The sequence below is a fragment of the Mustelus asterias genome, chromosome 8 (genome assembly GCF_964213995.1).
Source record: "Mustelus asterias chromosome 8, sMusAst1.hap1.1, whole genome shotgun sequence".
Taxonomy (NCBI): Eukaryota; Metazoa; Chordata; class Chondrichthyes; order Carcharhiniformes; family Triakidae; genus Mustelus; species Mustelus asterias.
Window position 1 is genome coordinate 60,975,383 of NC_135808.1, and position 17,121 is coordinate 60,992,503.

The 17,121-nt window shown below is 43.1% G+C and overlaps 1 protein-coding gene across 1 annotated transcript in view; it reads left to right on the forward strand.

Moving 5' to 3' along the window:
- The window catches only part of brinp2 (bone morphogenetic protein/retinoic acid inducible neural-specific 2), a 168,967-nt gene that overhangs the window by 100,662 nt on the left and 51,184 nt on the right, over positions 1-17,121 (forward strand). Inside the window, exon 4 of the mRNA XM_078219319.1 lies at positions 8,301-8,406. Coding sequence (XP_078075445.1) covers positions 8,301-8,406 — 106 coding nt within the window. The remainder of the gene's footprint in view (positions 1-8,300; positions 8,407-17,121) is intronic.

Genomic DNA, 17,121 nt, shown 5'->3' on the forward strand with positions numbered 1-17,121 from the left:
TCACTTCTCCAAGGAGAAAAGACCTAGCTCTCTCAACCTATCCTCATAAGGCATGCCACCTAATCCAGGCAATATCCTTGTAAATCTCCTCTGCACCCTTTCTTTGGCTTCCACATCCTTTCTGTAATGAAGCGACCAGAACTGGGCACAGTACTCCAGGTGGGGTCTGACCAGGGTCCTATACAGCTGCAGCATTATCTCCCGATTTCTAAACTCAATTCCTCTATTGATGAAGGCCAGTATTCCATACGCCTTCTTAACCACAGCCTCTACCTGCAACGCTGCTTTGAGCGTCCTATGAACCCGGACCCCAAGATCCTTCTGATCGTCCACACTGCCAAGCGTCTTACCCTTAATATTATATTCTTTCATCCTATTCGACCTGCCAAAACGAACCACCACACACTTATCTGGGTTGAAGTCCATCTGCCATTTCTCCGCTCAGTCTTGCATCTTATCTATGTCTCGTTGCAACCGCTGACATCCCTCTACACTATCCACAACACCACCAACCTTTGTGTCATCAGCAAACTTGCCAACCCATCCTTCCACTTCCTCATCCAGGTCATTTATAAAAATCACAAAGAGCAAGGGTCCCAGAACAGATCCCTGGGGCACTCCACTGGTGACCGGCCTCCATGCTGAAAAAGACCCTCTACAACCACTCTTTGCCTTCTGTGGGCAAGCCAGCTCAGAATCCACAAGGCAATGTCCCCTTGTATCCCATGCCCCTTCACTTTCTCAATAAGCCTTGCATGGGGCACCTTATCAAACGCCTTGCTGAAATCCATATAAACTACATCTACCGCTCTTCCCTCGTCTGTGTGTCTAGTTACATCTTCAAAAAATTCAATTAGACTCGTAAGGCATGATCTGCCTTGGTCAAAGCTGTGCTGGCTATTTCTGATCATACTATTCCTCTCCAGATGTTCATAAATCCTGCCTCTCAGGATCTTCTCCATCAACTTACCAACCACTGAGGCTAGACTCACTGGTCTATAATTTCCCGGGCTATCTCTTCTCCCTTTCTTGAATAACGGAACCACATCCGCAATCCTCCATCTTCTGCAACCTCTCCCGTCTCCATTGATGACGCAAAGATCATCGCCAGAGGCTCAGCAATCTCTTCCCTCGCCTCCCACAGTAACCTGGGGTACATCCCATCCGGTCCCGGCGATTTATCTAACTTGATGCTTTTCAAAAGCTCCAACACATCCTCTTTCCTAATGTTCACATGCTCAATCTTCTCAGTCCACTGCAAGTCTGCACTGCAACTACCAAGATCCTTTTCCACTATGAACACTGAAGTAAAGTATTCATTGAGTCCCTCTGCTATTTCTACCAGTTCTGTACAGACTTTCCCACCATCACATTTGATAGGTCCTACTCTTTCACATCTTATCTTCTTGCTCTTAACATCGTTGCAAAGAGAGTAAATGCATTGGTTGTGATATTTCAAAATTGCTCCAGATTCTGAAATGGACCCTTCAGATTGGAATTGGCACATGTAACATCTCGATTTAAGAAAGGGAACCATTCAATTCATCAAGTTTGTTCCACCATTCAATGGGATCATTGTGATGTGAAATGATAATCAACTCCACTTTCCTGCCTTATCCCCATAACCCTTATTTCCCTTACTGATTAAAAATCTGTCTGTCTCAGCCTTGAACATATTTAACGACCCAATCTCTACAGCTCTCTGCAGTAAGAATCCCATAGATTCACTACCCTCTGAGAGAAGAAATTCCTCTTCATCTTTGTCTTAAGTGGGTAACCCCTTACCCTGAGATTATATCATCTGGTCCGAGACGCTCCCTCAAGAGGAAACAACCTCTCAGCCTCTATCCTGTTAAGCCCCTTGAGAATCCTATATGTCTCTGTAAGGTCCCTTCCCATTCTTTTAAACTCCAATGAGTACAGACTCAACCTCTCCTCAGGAGAAAATCCCTCCCCACCAGGGATCAACCTGGTGAATCTTCTCTGCGTTGCCTCCAATGCCAGTATATCTTTCCTCACTTGATGAAGAAGCAGCGCTTTGAAAGCTCATGATTCCAAATAATCCTGTTGGACTTTAACCCGGTGTTGTGAGACGTCTTACTATGCCCACCACAGCCCAATGCCGGCATCTCCACATCAGTATATCTTTCCTTAGATAAGGGAACAAAATCTGTTTACAGAGTTGGGATAAATGGATCATTTTTTGTTTAGCAAGCTGTTACAAGTGGAGTGCCATAGGGATCAGTGCTTGGGCCTCAATTATTTACAATCTATATCAAAGACTTGGATGAAGGGACAAAATGTATCATAGTGACATTTGCTAATGACGGGGAGATAGGTAGGAAAGTAAGTTTTCAAGAGAGGGAGGTCGAGAGTCCACAAAAGGACATAGCTAAGTTAAATGAGTCGGCAAAAACTTGGCAGATAGGCATAATATAGAAAAATGTAAACTTGTCAACTTTGGCAGGAAGAATTGAAAAGCAATTTATTATTCAAATGAAGAAAAATTGCAGAACTCTGGTACAAAGGGATTTAGGTTTCCTGGTACATGAATCACAAATAGTATGCAGGTACAGCAAGTGATTAGGAAGACAAGTGGAATGTTGGCATTTATTGCGAGGGGAATTGAGTCTAAAAGTAGGAAAAAGTGTTGCTACAGCTGTACAGAGCCTTAGTGAGATTGCATCTGGAATACTAGGTACAGTTTTGGTCTCCTTCCTTAAGAAAGGATATAATTGCATTGAAAGCAATTCAGAGGAGGTTCACTCAACTGATCCCTGAGATGAAGGAGTTATCTTATGAGGAAGGGTTGAGCAGGCTGGGCCTATACACATTAGAGTTTAGAAGAATGAGAGATATGCTCTTATTAAAACATATACGATCCTGAGGGGATTTAATGTGGAGGATGCTGAGAGGATCTTTCCCCTTGTAGGGCAATCTAGAACGAGAAAATTAAAAATGAGAGGTCTCCCATTTATGATGGTTATGGGTCTTTTCTCAGAAGGTCATTAATCATTGGAAATATCTTCCACAAAGAGTAGTGGAGTCTGGCTCATAGTCTAACTCATCCCTGAATATATTCAGTGGAGTCAAGGATTATGGCGGTGTGGGGGGGTGGGGTGGTGGTAGACAGGAAAGTGGAGTTAAAGTCACAGTCAGATCAGCCATGATCTTATAGCATGGCAGAATAGGCTTAAGGGCTGAATGGCCTATTCCTCCTAATTCTAGTTCTTTGTGTCCAGTGTTCCTACATCCAAAAGTTCCAGCCTAATTTCTGAAGCTCTGTCTAAGACCGTCATATGAGCACAATTAGTGGAAACTTCCAACTGAGTTAACTTCACCCTGGGAGTATAGCTAGTTTTGTGAATAGCGACTACTCTTTTGCATGATATTTCTAAAACTTGTGCAAAAGACCGCAGAAGCTGGTGTTAAACCAAACATAATTTACACTTTCAATTCTGAGATCTTCCATGCTAATTACACCAGTAACAGAGAAATTGCCCCCAAATGACAATGCAATTGAGTGGAAACTCCAGGCCACCGTGTTTAAACATCACAAGCACAAGCACAGGCCGAAGGGCCTGTTCCTGTGCTGTATTGTTCTTTGTTCTTTGTGGAGGTTAGGTTGGAACTATGCACAAGATTTTGGCTGCATTTTATGTTTAAAGTTCGGGTGCATGCCCAACCTGGAAGCAAGTAAAACCTTGTGAGAAAATGTTGGGCTCAGGTCCTGCTGTCTTCGTGCCTTCGGGTTCAGGGGGAGCATACGGGCAAGTAGGAAGTGTGCCCACAATCAACCAAAAAGCCAATTTAACTTCATTAAACAGCAGTTGACTGGGATTTTACATTGCCCTTCTGCCTTGATGGGTGGGCGGATTGGTCGGGTGGCCTTTACTTTTTAGCTCCAACCTCGATCCAGGGTGGGATGAACTGTCCAGTCTCAAATAAAATTAGCAAATGTGTCTGGGGACTGAGGTCTGTGTAAGATTGTGCTGCCCAAACACTTGTGGCTTAGTTTTAACATTGATGTTTATTTTCATGGCTCAGCAGCTCCCTGAGACACCTCCGCAGCGGCTGTTGTCCTGAGGGATCACATTGGAAACGCTGGCCTGCTCCCTCCCTTTTTCTGGCACTCACCCTCTTCCCATCCTCCCAGGCAGAGCTCACCTTTCACAGACCCCGTGTCATGCTGGATAGCCATTAATTGGCCAACCAGCATGAAGTTGCGCCCCAGGGCTGACTATGGCCAGGAACATGTTTCAAGCCCGCTTCCTGGTCCATCGAGTGCGTGCAGGTGAAAAATTCAGGTCCTTGACTATTTTCCACCTTGCCACCCAGTCTTGCTATGCACTGGTTCCACATACTGGCATTTAACTTGTTTCTAGGATTTGCTAATCAAAAGTAAAATATAAAAGTAAAATGGTGACACAACAGAGATGTCAGCTTATCTGCGAGGAAGGATTGACAAACTGCGTTCGATACCTGAAATAATTCATATGCATCCTCCTTCAAATTGTTCGCACATTTATCCACTGCAAACTAACCTGAAAGAACACAAACACCAAGGCTGCTCCTCATTTAGCAACTACATTTGTTTGACAAATGATATGTGATGAAGTGTGATTTTTCGAGACTACAGGGAGTTCATTCCAACCTTTGAATTTTGATAAATAGAATTGTGCCTTTTGGTGCTGGCTCGTGTACGATGCAGTTAAAGTGACTGATGGAAATTGATGATATCCTTATCAACCTCAGCAAAACATAGCTGAACAAGCAGTACAAGGGGAATTGCTTAAAGAACGGTTCTCTTCAGGGACTTGCATGGATGGATTAAGTGCCATGTTTGAGAAGCTGTAGTTTATAAAGTAATGTGCCCCATTAAAAATAACTTTGTATTTTCTTCTTTAAAAAGCAATAACGTGGCTTTTGGGTCCCAGTTGCTTCCAAGTTGCTGACTGAGTCAAACAATGGAAAATGCTTCATAACCTGCCATTATAAAACAATGATATTTAAATGGAAGAGCCGTCAGTGGAAGAGATGAGTGGAATCAGACTATTAGGTGGAGAGACGAGACGGGTACAGACTGTATAATGGAGACATGGGTTGAACAGGCAGATAGGCTGAGAGATGTCTGGGAGCAGGCTGGTAAAGAGAAATGGGTTGGAGCAGGCTATCAGAGAGATTTTGGATGTGGCGGGTTGTTCGGTGGAGAGATGAATGGGAGCAGTATAATCCAAATTACCGAGCATGTTACACAGCACATGTTGGCCAGAATTCTCTGGTTTTGCATGCCCCACTACCACCGCCAGCGAGAACAGAGAATTTGGCAATCAGCCAAATCTTCTTTCACAGCAGCAGTCACAAAGAATCCCAGCAGTGGGCAAGTTTGGAGTTGGACTTCGGTGTTCGGTTGAACTTTAACCTGGTGTTGTGAGACTTCTTCCCGAGTTCAGAGAATTCAGGCCGTCATTTCTCAAGTTACTCACAAACTATATTCCAAAATGTTATTTCCTGAAAAAAAAATCTAATTTGCATTTGAATAAATCAGAATGGCCTGCAATCCTGCTCCAGAATTGAATGTTCCTCCAATCTCCCCAGTCTGTTCCATAGATTATCTGCTTTCTCACTAAAATATCATTTTGAACAGATTAGTTTTGAATTTACTCCTGTTCAAATGCAGGGCATTTTCTTCTGTTCAACTGTTCTGGAGAAATAACTTGTTATGATCAACATAATTCAGTCCGTTTAGAATTCTGAATTTTGCAATCATATCACCTCTCAACCTTCTCTTTTCCAGTGACAACATACCCAATTTATATATCACTCCTTCCAATACAATTCCTTTAATTCCTCAATTTATCTAGTTGCTGTTTTCAAGTATCTTTTTAATAGTTGCAAGCAGTGCACATTATCGCAAGTGTAGTTGATTTGGAAAGTGGCAGGATTACCTCACTATTTTTGAATCAATTACTAACATCCCAACATTTGATTTGCTTTGTTCACTGTCACTGAGCACTGTTGCAACAGTTTCAGCATGTTGTTGCTTGGGAACCCCACGATCTCTTTCATTTTCCATGCACGCTATTTTCTTTCCATTTAAGAATTTGTCCCTTCCAGGGTTTCTAGTTTCTGTATAAAGAACTTTGCTTTCGCTACTTTGAATTTTATCTGCTGCCTGCCTGCCCAATTCCCAGGCATTCTAGCTGGAATCCACCTGCAGTTTATCCTGTTTTTGACTGTCCTGCATTTACTAACTTTGTATCATCTGCATTTTTAGCCACTGCGCTTGTGATTTGTAGCGTCAGATCGTCTATAATGTTATTAAACAAAGGAGACCCTAAAACAGCCACCCGTGAGACTCAACATTTGCCAGACTGTTGACATGATTCCTGTACTAATATATCCTGGCTTGATCAATCAAACAATTACATAGGAAAAGTAAGAGAGTGGAACACAGTTACAGAAGAGAAACAGTAAATAAGCTCCAAGGGGAATGAGTTATTTTTGATCTGTATCTGGAATAGTCACACCACTAATATCCATTCTATAGAAGTTCACGCTGAACTGGCATTTTAAAAATTCATATATAGTAAGTCGAAAGTTCTGGAAGGCTTTGATTGCTGTTGAAATTTGGAAGATGGTTTTGAATGATAGTCCTAAATTTAAATGTTTAACTTTACTTTTGGTCCAATTCTCTTCCTGCAGCTCGTGGTGCACGAAGGCAGACTTTTATCTGTTTCCATTGCTAATTATTCCTGGAACAGGTCACTAGTCTATAGCTTGAGGGACGCCACTCCACATCAAGCATGGCTGTCCAGGAGTCTCTTCCACTCTTACCGCCAGCCATTGCTGCATTTGGAAGGATTTGCAGGTTGACACATTCAACCTGTTTGACTGCGCGATGAATGCACCTTCCTTGGCCATCAAGTCCTGGGGTGGAACTCAAACCCTGGCTCAGAGGGAGGGACGCTACCCACTACACCACAAGACCTCCCTTTTTATTCTTGGTACTGCAATGTATTTGCCGAGATTATTGCTAAATACAGAAAGATGTAAATTAAGTTATCCCTTAAATTTTCTATATTTCCTGCTATTTTCCCAACTAACCCACAACTAAACTGCTTAATAATAAATGTGAAGAACTCTTGGGCGAAATTTTCCGGCCATGCTGGTGCCAAGGCTGGAAATTGCCACCCAAGGCCAACGGACCTTTACCTGGTCCGCCCTCCCCCCCCCGCCTAGTAAGATTCCTGTGGTGGGCAGGACAAGAAAATTCCGCCCTTTTTCCATTTCATACATAGATTTATATATTGTGGTATGTGCGGAGCAAATTTATTTTATTATCTGTCTGCAGCAGGCAATGAAAACGCAGTTATTGATTTTCAAGAAACCAATTTGGAAAAAATCACTCATTTTGTGTGTCACAGGAGAGACACCTTATAATTTTTCATTTCAAGATCCAAAATCACTGGAGAGATTTTCCAATTCCAAACCTCACTGCATCATTTCTTGAAGCAACACAGCATCTAAGTTGTGCCATGAGCAATTTGCCACTGATAGGATTACAAATAAAGAATATTACTGCCCCATAATATAAAATTATAATATCCCTGAAGTGCTGAAGGAGGCCATTTAGCCCATCGAGTCTGCACTGACTCCCCGACAGAGCTCCCAGCCAGGCCTTATCCCCGTAACCCCATATATTTACCCTGTCAACCCCCTAACTTACACATCCTGTGACACTTAAGGGGCAATTTAGCATGGCCAATCCACCTACCCTGCACATCTTTGAACTGTGGGAGGAAACCGGGGAGCACGCGGTGGAAACCCACACAGACACAGGGAGTGTGTGCAAACACCACGCAGACAGTCACCCAGTCGGAATTGAACCTGGATCTCTGACGCTGTGAGGCAGCAATGCTAACACTGTGCCACCGTGCCGTCCTTCAATACATGACTCGGTCTCTTCTGAATGAAGAACTGAACTGAGTGAATGGTGAAGTTTAAGGCAAAACTTGAATTCAAGTATTTGCCAACACTAAGAACTAAAAGGCAGGATACATTACCAAAAATCAGATCTCCATTTCTATTGTATAATAGGATCTGGTTCATCACGGAGTGACATTTTCATACAGGTACAAAAAACAAAGTTATTTTGAAAATTGCAGCCAGGAATTTGAAATTCTCAGGGTAAGTCCTAGTAGACTCCTGTCATCCAACTGAAAAATAATGCTGAAGGGAAATGAGCAAAATGCTACAAGATCTTCACTGACAATCTTTCCTCTTCTCTGTCTATCCAGGTAACTGAAACCAGAACAGGACCCCTTGGATGCAGTAACTATGACAACCTAGATTCTGTCAGTTCAGTTCTGGTACAAAGCCCTGAGAACAAAATTCACTTACAAGGTCAGTACAGGTGCGATTGCTCAAATTTCTCCTATTATTCCTGTAGCTGTTGATGTGTACTGTGCTTTACTTTTCTTATTCCCTCAAGCCTCGGTGCAATGGCTGAAGCCTTGTTCTATTATTCATGTGTCAAGCTGGTTTTTGCAGTATAATGTTATTCCTACAACATCAGCAGCAATGGTTGGAGTTCTAGTAATTTACACAATGCATTAAACACTAAAACTTCAGGCTTACTGCAGTCCTCTGTATATCATTATAGCACAATTATAGCAAACCCATATGCCCTTACATATATTATTTCCATTGTAGTCAGAATTGTGTGCTGAGATTTTCTTGTATCACTTGATGTTGGTATGATAAGAATGTAAGAACATTGGAAATGTGAAGTGGTGGAGGCCATGTGCCTCTCAAATCTTCCTCGCTATTCAATATAGTCACAGCTGATCTCTATTTTCCTACCCTATCCGCATTGCCTTTGCTTCCCTAGGTCCCCAAAACTCTTATTGATCTCATTCATGAAAATATCCAACAAGTCAATATCCATTGCCCTCTGAGTTGGAGCATTCCAAACGTTCATAATGCTCTGAGTGGAGAAATTTCTCCTCATGCTAGTTCTACATGGCCACCCCTTTCTCCTGACCAGAAACTAAACTGGACTAAACATGTCATTATTGTGGCTACAAGAGTAGGTCAGAAGCGAGGAATCTTGTGGTGAATGCCTCAACTCTTGCCTCCCCAAAGCCTGTCCACCATCTACAAGGCACAAGTCAGGAGTGTAATGGAATACTCTCCACTTGCCTGGAGAGTATCGCTGTTCCTTCACTGTCACTGGGTCAAAATCTTGGAATTCCCTTCCTAACCCCACATGGACTGCACCAGTTCAAGAAGGCAGCTCCCTGTCACCTTCATAGGAATGGGCAATAAAATCTGGTCTAGCCAGCAAAGCCCACATACTGTGAAGACATTTTTTAAAAACTTTACCTATTCAATCATTGCAAGCATACCTCCAGCAATGGTTTCATTTCCTTCCTTATGTGAGTATCTCCAGAGGCTACCAAAATCAATCCTTGATACCATCTCGTTGACTTTTCCTGTGGACCTGGGGCAGAATTTTACAACTGTTCATGCCAGCGGGATTTTCCTATCCTGATGCAGTGAACGGAGATTTGGCTTGCCATCAAATTCTCTGCCTTTGCTCCAATGGGAGCATAACGTGAACGGGTGGTAAGATCATGCCGCTGGAGTCAGCCTCCATATGTACACTGATGACATCCAGTCTTAGTTCTTCTCTGAGTCCCCCACTTCTGCCTTTATGTTGTCCATTTGCTTGTCTGCTATCCAGTTTCGGATGAGGTGCAATCTCCTTCAGTTTAATATTGGGAAAACTGAAACCAGCATCTCAGACTGAAAAGCACATATTCATACTGTTGATTTCATACCTCCCCTTGGCCATTGTCTCAGGCAGAACTGTTTGCAATCTTGGTGCCCTTTCTGAAACTGAGCTGAGTTTCTGACCCCATATTGGCTTCAACAAAAGGCCACCAATTCAACATCATTTGTTTCTGCTTGGCCTCCACCCATCTGTTATTGAAACTCTCATTCATACCTTTCTGATCTCCAGACTCAGTAATTCCTCAGCTTCCCTGGGTGACCTCCCATCCTGCTCCCTCCATAAAGTTCAGCTCATTCAAACCTCTGCGACCCATTTCTCAATACACACTAAGTTTCACCCTGGTCCTTGCTTTGTTACCTTAGTTGCTGAACCCAGTGTCTCCAGAAATATTGGAGATTTTGTGCCAGTTTTAGGATTGCTGAACTTTGGCTTCATGCAGGCAAGGATAGTGGAAATCTTGCCTGCATGAGGCCAAAAGAAAACTCTTTTGCCCCTAACAAATTAGATGGACAAACCTTTGTTCGGTATCTGTTATGGAACCAAGGTGAATAAATGTAACAAAGCTACACTTTAGACATTATCAAATGAAATGGTGAAACATAAAAACAATATTGACTCTACCTCATCTTTATAGGGACGTATGGTTGACTTATGATTGATGGGAAATTAGTGTTACCAGACTCTGCAGTGGAACTATTCCTTGCATGAAATTTTGTCTTGTCCAAGTTAATTGGGATGTCAGATAAAAAAAGTGTAGATAATGGAAGTTCCGCTCAAGGCTTAATTGTAACATAGCCTCCCCCAGATTTGTCTCTGCTCTCTTTTCTATTCTACCAGGAGTTCTTGCTTTTGATGGAAAAAGACCCCAAACTCCAAATAATGCCCAAAGATCATCTTCACTTGAAATTGATTGAACAGCAACTTCTGGATTCCCTCGTTTGATAACAACCGCAATATTGAGGTGTGAGGACATAATTGAAAACTTGATTCTATTAAGTACCTTCTTTGGTGATCTGGTTGGTCATCAGACTCAAATTTTTCTCCTTTTCTACACTTGCCGGTAGATTGCATCCACTGCAGATACTTAAACAAAAAATCGTAGTCCATGAATTTTTCCCTCCTCCCCTGATTGTGCTAACCCTTGCTCGGATATGGTTCCACACATAGAAACATAGAAGATAGGAGCTGGAGGAGGCCATTCGGCCCTTTGAGCCTGCTCCACCATTCATCATAATCATGGCTGATTGTCCAACTCAGTAGCCTAATCTTGCTTTCTCCCCATAACCTTTGATCCCATTCACCTCAAATGCTATATCTAGCTACCTCGTGAATACATTCAGTGTTTTGGCATCAACTACTTCCTGTGGTAATGAATTCCACAAGCTCACCACTCCTTGGGTGAAGAAATGTTTCCTCATCTTCATCCTAAATGGTCTACCCTATATCCTCTGACTGTGACCCCTGGTTCTGGACACCCCCGCGATTGGGAACATCCTCCCTGCATCTACCCTGTTTAGTCCTGTTAGAATTTTTAAAATGTCTATTAGATCCCCCCTCATTCGTCTGAACTCCAGTGAAAACAATCCTAACCTAGTCAATCTCTCTTCAGTTCTGCCATTCCCAGAATCAGCCTGGTAAACCTTCACTGCACTCCCTTAAGAGCAAGAACCTCCTTCCTCAGAAAAGGAGACGAAAACTCACACAATAGTCTAGGTGTGGCCTCACCAAGATCCTGTATAATTGCAACAACACATGCAGGCACCTTCCACGAGTGCCTGTTCTTCATGTGTGGACCTAACCAGTAAATGCTGGTGGGCATTTTCATACGGCTGGATATCCCAATTTGAAAATTCCCAACATGATTGGCATAGGACATGATAACATTGACAATGTTCTGGTGGAGTAGAATCTATTTCTGGTTGGGATTTTCAGGCATTGTTGGGAGGGGAATGGAATAATTTTCATACTGGGTGCTCAGAGTATGAATTAAGAAGGAAAGCAGCCAATATGCTTCAACAAGGAGGCCTACTGAATCTCAGCAGTTACTGCTTCCCACACATACCATGTTCAATTCTCAATTTTTTCACAAATGCATACAATGGATGGGTTTGTGTGATTCCCTTGGTGACGTATGTGAAGCATTTCAGAAGATTCAGAGTGAGAAGAGTTTCTGTGGTCCATGCACTGAGAAAGTAAAAGATTGGAAAATGATCTGACAACTGCAGACAATAGTTCTGCTTTATTTGTACCAACTTGTCTCAGTGGTAGCTGGCTTGCCTTTGAATCAAATAGTTCTGGGTTCAAGTTCCCCCTCCAACATAATCTAGATGGACACTTCAGTGGAGTGCTGCATTGTCAGAGGTGGGCATTTGTTTGAATTAGACGTTAAATTGGCAATGCACTTGTCTGCTGAAGGGGATATAAAATATCCCATGATACAATTTGAAAGGGAGCAGGGAGTTCGACTGGCATTGTGGCCAATGTTTCTTTTTATGTATCCTTCAGTCAGAGAGATTAATTGATAGCTCTCCACTGGATGAGATCACTGTGGGTGAGATTTTTAATGAGTACTTTGTATATCGGTATTCACCAAGAGAAGGACTTGATGGGTGTTGAGGTTAGGGATAGGTGTGTGAATGCTGTAGAGAATATCAATATATCGAAGGAGGAAGTGTTGAGTATCCTAAATTGCATTAAGGTAGACAAGCCCCGGGGACAGATGGGATCTATCCCAGGTTACTGTGGGAGGCAAGGGAAGAAATAGCTGGAGCCTTAACCGATAGATATCTTCACATCCTCTTTGACCACAGATGAGGTTCCAGAGGATTGGAGAATAGCCAATGTTATTGCCTTGTTTAAAAAAGGAAGCAGGGATAATCCAGTTGATGTCAGGAGTGGGGAAGCTTTTGGAAAAGATACTGAGGGACAGGATATATGCACATTTGGAAGAAAATGGACCTGTTAGTGATAGGCAGCAGAGTTTTGTATGGGGAAGGTCATGTCTTACCAACTTGATTGAGTTTTTTGAAGAGGTGACAAAGATAATTGATGAGAGAAGGGCTGTGGATGTTGTTTATATAGATTTTAGTAAGGCATTTGACAAGGTCCCACATGGCAGACTGGGACAAAAACTAAAATCACACGGGATTCGGGTTGGGCTGGCTGGATGGATACAGAATTGGCTTGCTTATTGAAGACAGAATGCAGCACTGGAAGAGTGTTTTTCAGAACGGAGATCTATAGCTAGTAGTGTTCCACAGGGATCAGTGCTGGAACCTCTGTTTGTAGTATATATAAATGACCTGGAAGGAAATGTAGGGGGTTTGATTAGTTAGTTTGCGGATGACACAAAGATTAGTGGAGTTGTTGATAGTGTCAGGGGTTGTCAGAGGATACAACAGGATATAGATAGATTGGAGACTTGGGCACAGAAATGGCAGATGGAATTTAATTCAGATAAATGCAAGGTGATGAACTGAGGAGGATCAAATTTAGGTGTGAATTATACTGTTAATGGCAGAACCCTTAGGAACATTAACAGAGGGATCTGGGGATGCAGGTCCACAGTTTTCTAAAAGTGGCAACACAGGTGGCCAAGGTAATTAAGAAAGCATATGGCATGCTTCCCTTCATCAGCCGGGGCATTGATTTTAAGAGTTGGGAAATCATATTGCAGCTATATAAACCCTTAGTTGTACTGCATTTGGAGTATTGCGTGCAGTTCTGGTCACCACACCACCAAAGAACGTGGAAGCTTTGGAGAGAGTGCAAAAAAGGTTCACCAGGTCTCGTCTCGAGAGTTTTGTCTCTGAGGAGAGGTTGAATAAACTAGGATTGTTTTCACGGAAGGATGGAGGCTGAGGAGAGACCTGAGAGAGGTCTGCAAAATTATGAGAGGCATGGACAAGGCAGATTGTCAAAGACTTTTTCCTAGGGTTGAAGGTTAGAGGGGGAAAGTTTAAGGGAGATATGTGGGGCGGGGGGGGGGGGGGGGGGGCAGGGGGAAGTTTTTCACACAGAGAGTGGGTAGATGCTTGGAAGACACTGCCAGAGGAGGCGGTGGAAGCAGGCACGTTAGCGACATTTAAGAGGCATCTGGATGGGTACATGAATAGGGAGGGGAAAGAGGGATACAAACCGAGTAAGGGCAGAAGGGTTTTTTTTTAGTTAAGTTAGGGCATCATGATCGGCACAGGCAAGGAGGGCTGAAGGACCTGTTCCTGTGCTGTACTTTACTTTTGTTTTTTGGATTTGCAGATGGTAGCACTTCAATATGAACAGCTTGCCTCTGGCTTTGTGTTCACATTATCTGAATTGGTACACATGAATGTCAATCTCAATGTATATTATATGAAGCACATACAAGCATTATAGATATTGGGGTGGAGTTTTCCAGTCCCGCCCAGCAATGGGATCTTCCAGTCCCACCGAAGTCAATGGACTTTTGGATGGCCTGCCGCATCTGGGTGGTGAGACACACTGCGCAGGAAATGGAAAATCCTTGCCTCAGTCTGTATTGAGTTGCACTCCATGAGCAAAGAACACTTTCAATGCCTCTGCAGTTTTCAGTGTCAACAAGTTAGAATCATAGAATTCAACAGTACAGAAGGAGGCCATTCGACCCATCGAGTCTGCACCGAACACAATCCCACCCAGGCCTTATCACCACTACCCCACGCATTTACCCCAGCCAGTCCCCCTGACTCTAAGGGACAATTTAGCATGGCCAATCCACCAAACCTGCACATCTTTGGACTGTAGGAGGAAACCGGAGCACCTGGAGGAAACCCACGCAGACACCGGGAGAACGTGCAAACTCCACACAGATAGTGACCCAAGCTGGGACTCGAACCCACAGCCCTGAGCTTAAAAATCTCATGCTCTACCGACTGAGCACTATAATTTTAGCTCCTTCAAGCCAGAATCGAACCAGCAACATAAGGATACGTTTGTAAACTCTACAATCCTCCGCTGTACCAGCTGAGCTATCGAAGGGGCACTAGTAGTGGACTAAAATAGGGTAGGCAAAAATTTCACCGAAAATAATCTCAAAGAAGCCTTCAAAAGAATTTTAAACAATAGAGTGCACTACTAGATATAATGTGGAGATGCCGGCGTTGGACTGGGGTAAACACAGTAAGAAGTTTAACAACACCAGGTTAAAGTCCAACAGGTTTATTTGGTAGCAAAAGCCACACAAGCTTTCGAGGCTCTGAGCCCCTTCTTCAGGTGAGTGGGAATTCTGTTCACAAACAGAACTTATAAGACACAGACTCAATTTACATGAATAATGGTTGGAATGCGAATACTTACAACTAATCCAGTCTTTAAGAAACAAAACAATGGGAGTGGAGAGAGCATCAAGACAGGCTAAAAAGATGTGTATTGTCTCCAGACAAGACAGCCAGTGAAACTCTGCAGGTCCACGCAACTGTGGGAGTTACAAATAGTGTGACATAAATTCTGATTCTAGGATCGCATGATAAAGACTCAGGAGGAAAAAAGCAGAAATATTTATGTGAAATAGTGTGACATAAACCCAATATCCCGGTTGAGGCCGTCCTTGTGTGTGCGGAACCTGGCTATCAGTTTCTGCTCCGCGACTCTGCGCTGTCGTGTGTCGCGAAGGCCGCCTTGGAGAACGCTTACCCGAATATCAGAGGCCGAATGCCCGTGACCGCTGAAGTGCTCCCCAACAGGAAGAGAACAGTCTTGCCTGGTGATTGTCGACAATCACCAGGCAAGACTGTTCTCTTCCTGTTGGGGAGCACTTCAGCGGTCACGGGCATTCGGCCTCTGATATTCGGGTAAGCGTTCTCCAAGGCGGCCTTCGCGACACACGACAGCGCAGAGTCGCGGAGCAGAAACTGATAGCCAGGTTCCGCACACACAAGGACGGCCTCAACCGGGATATTGGGTTTATGTCACACTATTTCACATAAATATTTCTGCTTTTTTCCTCCTGAGTCTTTATCATGCGATCCTAGAATCAGAATTTATGTCACACTATTTGTAACTCCCACAGTTGCGTGGACCTGCAGAGTTTCACTGGCTGTCTTGTCTGGAGACAATACACATCTTTTTAGCCTGTCTTGATGCTCTCTCCACTCCCATTGTTTTGTTTCTTAAAGACTGGATTAGTTGTAAGTATTCGCATTCCAACCATTATTCATGTAAATTGAGTCTGTGTCTTATAAGTTCTGTTTGTGAACAGAATTCCCACTCACCTGAAGAAGGGGCTCAGAGCCTCGAAAGCTTGTGTGGCTTTTGCTACCAAATAAACCTGTTGGACTTTAACCTGGTGTTGTTAAACTTCCTACTAGATATACACACTGCTCCCTGCGAGGCAGTGTTTTATCCAACCCAACGTGCAGTGTTATGCCTTGTAACAGTATGTCACATAAAATAAAACGCAGTGCTATGTTCTGTGCAAGTGAGATATAACAAAGGACAGGGTCATATGTACATTATGGCGAAAGAGTTAAACTGTGTAGAAATCCAATACATATGGGGATGATAACTGTTTACAAATGAAGTGGCACCCAATGTACCTGAACTATCCGACACATACATATGCTGGGCGGTTCCCTGCTCCGTCTTTCCATAAATCATGACCATCTCTGTTTATACAGTGGCAAATCAATTGAGCGAGAACAGATATTGATATTGTGCATTTTAACTCACATATTTTTAGAGGAGAATGTTCATCATGAACTGGAGAGTGGAAGGAGATTTGGCAGTCTTCCAAGTTGAGTGCGACAGACTGATATTTGATTGATGAAGCCTGTTTCCCAGGTAGTCTGCGAGGTTGAAGGCACACCATGCAGTAACAGCAACTGACACTTGAACGTGCCCATGTGATGTTTCTCCCTCGGTTATTTTAACCCATTTTAGTGAACTCGCATAACTTTGTTAAAATAGTGGGCAGAGGTATGCCGCAGAAATCAGTCCATTACTTGCATCGTTCAGCTTCATTTCAATCCTTTAATATTGAGGCTCTAGCCAAGGGAGAGGCTCTGCCTATAAGGCTTTAATACAACAACGTGTACTTATATGGAATATTAAACACAGTAAAAAGTTTCAAGGCCATTTGCAGGAGCATTATAAAGGAAAATTTGACACTAAGCTGCATATTAGGGCTGTTGATTAAACATTTGATCAAAAAAGTAGGTCTTAAGGAGCAGCTTAAAGGCAAAAAGAGAGAGAGAGAGTTGTTGGGAGGAAATACTAGAGATTTAGATAGCTAAAGACATAGCCACTAATAGAGGAGTGATTAGATTTGGGATGTTCAGGAGGCCAGATTTAGATGCGTGCAGATAATG